General features: G+C 43.0%; 1 protein-coding gene across 1 annotated transcript; it reads left to right on the top strand.

Annotated features, from left to right (window-relative positions):
* The first annotated feature begins 823 nt into the window (after positions 1–823).
* LOC110895237 lies at positions 824–3,200 on the top strand. The gene is made up of 2 exons (XM_022142514.2): positions 824–1,032; positions 1,365–3,200. Exon 2 carries the CDS (start codon positions 1,368–1,370, stop codon positions 3,081–3,083), a length of 1,716 nt encoding a protein of 571 aa, XP_021998206.1. The 5' UTR covers positions 824–1,032; positions 1,365–1,367; the 3' UTR covers positions 3,084–3,200.
* The last annotated feature ends 655 nt before the right edge of the window (positions 3,201–3,855 follow it).

The following is a 3,855-nucleotide window of genomic DNA, read 5'->3' on the forward strand; positions in this document are numbered from 1 at the left end:
AAACGGTGAACGGTCACCGGTTAAAGCCGTATTTGGATGGCAATGACATCAACAACTTGGAGCTTGACAAAGCGGGCTACATCCTACGCCCGGTTGAGGAGGAACAATCGTAAGAGGCCCAGGTTTGGTGATAGTGTACATAGTAGTTTTGTTTTGTTTTGTTTGTATAGTTGCATAATTGCCATAGTTCCTCGAAGTCCGTGTTCGAAACAAGTGTGGGGAAGTTCGGGTCGCGAATTGCTCTTACATCGTGTTGAGGACAACACGGGATTTTTGAGGGGGTAGGGTGATTTTTCCAAGTTTTTGAAATAATTAAAAAACATAAAAAAATCGAAAAATTTTAAAAATTTAAAAAAATTGGTCATATAAACTTCAAAGTTTTGCCAAATGGAGATGCCCAGTGTCCACCGTAAATTACGGTGGAGCCGTAATTTACGGTGGTGGTTAAAAAATTTTGGAGTTTTATGGTGTAAACCTCCTGTTTTACGGTGAAAATTGAAGCCCAGTGTTTACCGTAAATTACGGTATTGCCGTAATTTACGGTGGTGAAAAAAATGGTTGGGGTTTACGGTGGAAACAGCCTGAATTACGGTGAATATTTGACATCCAGGTCTCACCGTAATTTACGGTGAGACCGTAAATTACGGTACGGTGAAAAATGTTGTCGGTCGCTAGGATTCCGTATGGATATAAAAAAAAAAAAAAAACAATAAAAGCGAAAATAAACAGCCTTTCACGTGCATTAAACCCCATCCATCCATTTTCTCTCTACTTTTTCACCAACCTCTTCTTCTCCAAGAACCTTCATTCTTCTTCTTCTCCCACCTTCTTTTCTTCATAAAATCCTCAATCTTTGTCCAAATCAAGTGAGGTTTTGGTCTAAATCGACTAATTTTTCCCAAGCTTCGTGATTGTGAGGAGGAATTCCAGAGAAAACGCGGTTTTGGGGTCGAAGTTTGAAACCCTAGGTTGAGATAATTTGGGGGTTTTGGGATTTTTAGTTTCACAAGCATCCTCTCATCTTGAAACAAGGTATGAACACTTATTTTACTATATTATGGAGATGCATTGTGAAAAACAAGGTGATTTAGGTTATATGTTCTTGCCCACTTGCTTGTTGCTAGGATATGAGTATGGAATTGTTATTGAACATGGTTGATGGTTGTAGATGTAGGAATTATGGTTAAAGTAGTGAACTTGTGGGATGCTCTACATGGTAGAGACACCATGCCCAATTTTTGAAAAATCCTTGATACACTTTGGGTTCACTAACATCTACAACCATGGCAACAAGCAAGTGTGGGGATGATTTGTGAAGAGAATGTTAATTTTTGTGTTGTTTTGTTGTTTCTTCATGTGTGTAGGAAATGGCAAAGACAAAGGAAAAGCCGGGGTCAAGTTCATCCTCATCAAGAGGCAAGGGCAAGGAGAAGGAGCAGCCATCGAAGAAGAGGCAATATCTGGGTAGGGTTAGTGAAAGCGAAAGCGAGGAAGAAGAAGAGATGCAGTTAGACCCAAGAGATAAACCGGTGTGGAATTCGGGGTCGTTGGATGACCAACCCGAAATTTGGCAGCCAACTTTGTATAACGATTGCATGAACAAGTTAAAGAATAAAGCGGCCGCATTCATCTGTGAAAGAGATGTTGATGAGCCTCAGTTGGGCCAGTTCGGGGTGTATGACAAGTTCCGTGCTTTGGGTTGGGAAGGAGCACTCAAGTGTTGGGATAAGGATAAGAGCAATTTGTTTTTGACTGAGATTCAGGAGTGGATGGCAACGCTTAAATGTCACAACTTCCACAGGCCATCACAAATGAAGTTGGTTGGGACGGTACATGGGGTACCAGTTGAAATGTCATTCGATACGTTGAAGAAGTTGGGAAAATATGATAGCCTTCCAACTAGGGAGTACATGATTCCCACGCTTGATGATTTATTGCTCAAACCCGAGAAGCATGTGACATGGAACAGTATGTTGGCGGATTTGTTTTTGCCCGGTAGGTATGGTGGCGTGTTATACCGAAAAAATCTGAAGATAGAAGCCAAGCTCTTGCATACGATCTGTTTACTTAATGTCATCCCAAGGAGAGGGGATAAAGAGCAGGTGAGGTTTCCAGAGATACCTGTTCTGTATTCATTGATGCATGGCTCCCCACGCTTTCCAATTCGCTACCTGATTATGCACCATTTGTGGATATGCCGGAACAAGTACGGGAGAGACATTGTCCCGTACTGCCGCATCATAACGGGCTTAATGAAACAGCAGAAGGCACTCACATCTAAAGACCGCGGTTTAACGAAAAGGCACTTGCCTTTTACTTTGGATAGGTTGGGAAACGTTTGGACATACACTTCGTCTGAACGTTATCACAAGCTGAAATCGGAGGGTCAACGGTGGAGGGCGTTGAAATTAGGTGCAAGGGAGTTGTTACCGGGAGAACCGGATGAACCTGAAAGCGATGAAGAGTTAATTCCGAGTGGGGATGATGATTACGCAGACGAGCCAACGGGTGGTGCAAATGTTGGTTTTGGGACTTTTCATGGTGGTCATGGTGGCACATTTTACGACTATGCGCAGCAACCATATGAGCCGGGGTGGGCTTATAGTGGTTCAATGCAGGAGGTGATCGAGAGCCAACGCCCGCCGGCGGCCATCTTTGATACTTGGTCGGGTTCGGAGAGGTCGTTATTTGATCAAGGCACGCGGAATAGCGCTAGTATTGAGCGGGCGCTTAAACATAGCTTCGACCGCAATGAATTATGGCACCGGACCCACGCATATTCGCAGGAGGTGGAAATGAATAACCGATATCACGATGATCAGATGAGGCGGATGCATGCGGATTGGCATGCCGGAAGGCCGGTGGTTGAGGATCCACAACATGTGGATTATGCCTCATTGCCACCGTATGATGGCAGCGTTTCGTATCCGACTCCACAACTCCACCATTCTCAGTGGCTTGATCCAAGACGGCAAGAGGGACCACAACAACAAGAGGGAAGCAGTAGCGGCTCGTTCGGGTTTGGAGAATGGAGCGATATGATGTCGTCCATTTTTGGCCCCCCAGGACCGCGTTATTATTGATCAGGTGGTATTCTCTCTCTTGTATAGTTTGTATATATTTGTTGGTTTATGTTGATTATGGTGGGAGGATGGGTGGTGATTGATCATATGATTGATTGTTGGGTTTGGTTGGTTGGTGGTGTTGTGTTTAAAATGAAAAACATAAAAAAATTATAAAATGAAAAAATACAAAAAAAAAAAAAAAAAAGAAATTTGGGGTTTGAGATGAGAAGCTTCTTGTGGATGTTGATTGAAGTAGTGATCAAAACCTCCCAGACCATACATTGGGGACAATGTATCCCAAGTGTGGGGATGGGGGGAAATTTTTTGAAGATTTTTGAAAAAATTTTAAGCCGAGCAAAACAATGTGAAATCTTGTCGCCCCAATTTATCCCCAAGTCAATACACCGGCAACCCTTATTACCCTTTTCATTCTTGGTAAGAGTTGTAGCCACACGTGTATATAAATAATCTTTGATGAGAGTGGCTACGGGTGGGGGTGTGTTAGAACTTGTGCTTGAATGCAATTTGAATCTTTGTTAGACATGAATGTAGAAAGGATAAGGGCATTAGGTAGCCTCGTCGGTTGTGTGAGTGAGTGTGGGATTTGGGGGGTTGGACCTCATAAGTTATATATATGAGCATGGTAGTGAGAGGGGCGGGGGTTTGGTCATTTAGTTGCCCAATTTTGTGCCTAAAGCCTATCATTTGTTTCCCCTAGCTACTTACTTGAAAATGTACCCAAATTTGACCCGGTCTTATAGCATTAGTGATATAATTAGTAGTTTATGAG

This window comes from Helianthus annuus, chromosome 12, assembly GCF_002127325.2.
Source record: "Helianthus annuus cultivar XRQ/B chromosome 12, HanXRQr2.0-SUNRISE, whole genome shotgun sequence".
NCBI lineage: Eukaryota > Viridiplantae > Streptophyta > Magnoliopsida > Asterales > Asteraceae > Helianthus > Helianthus annuus.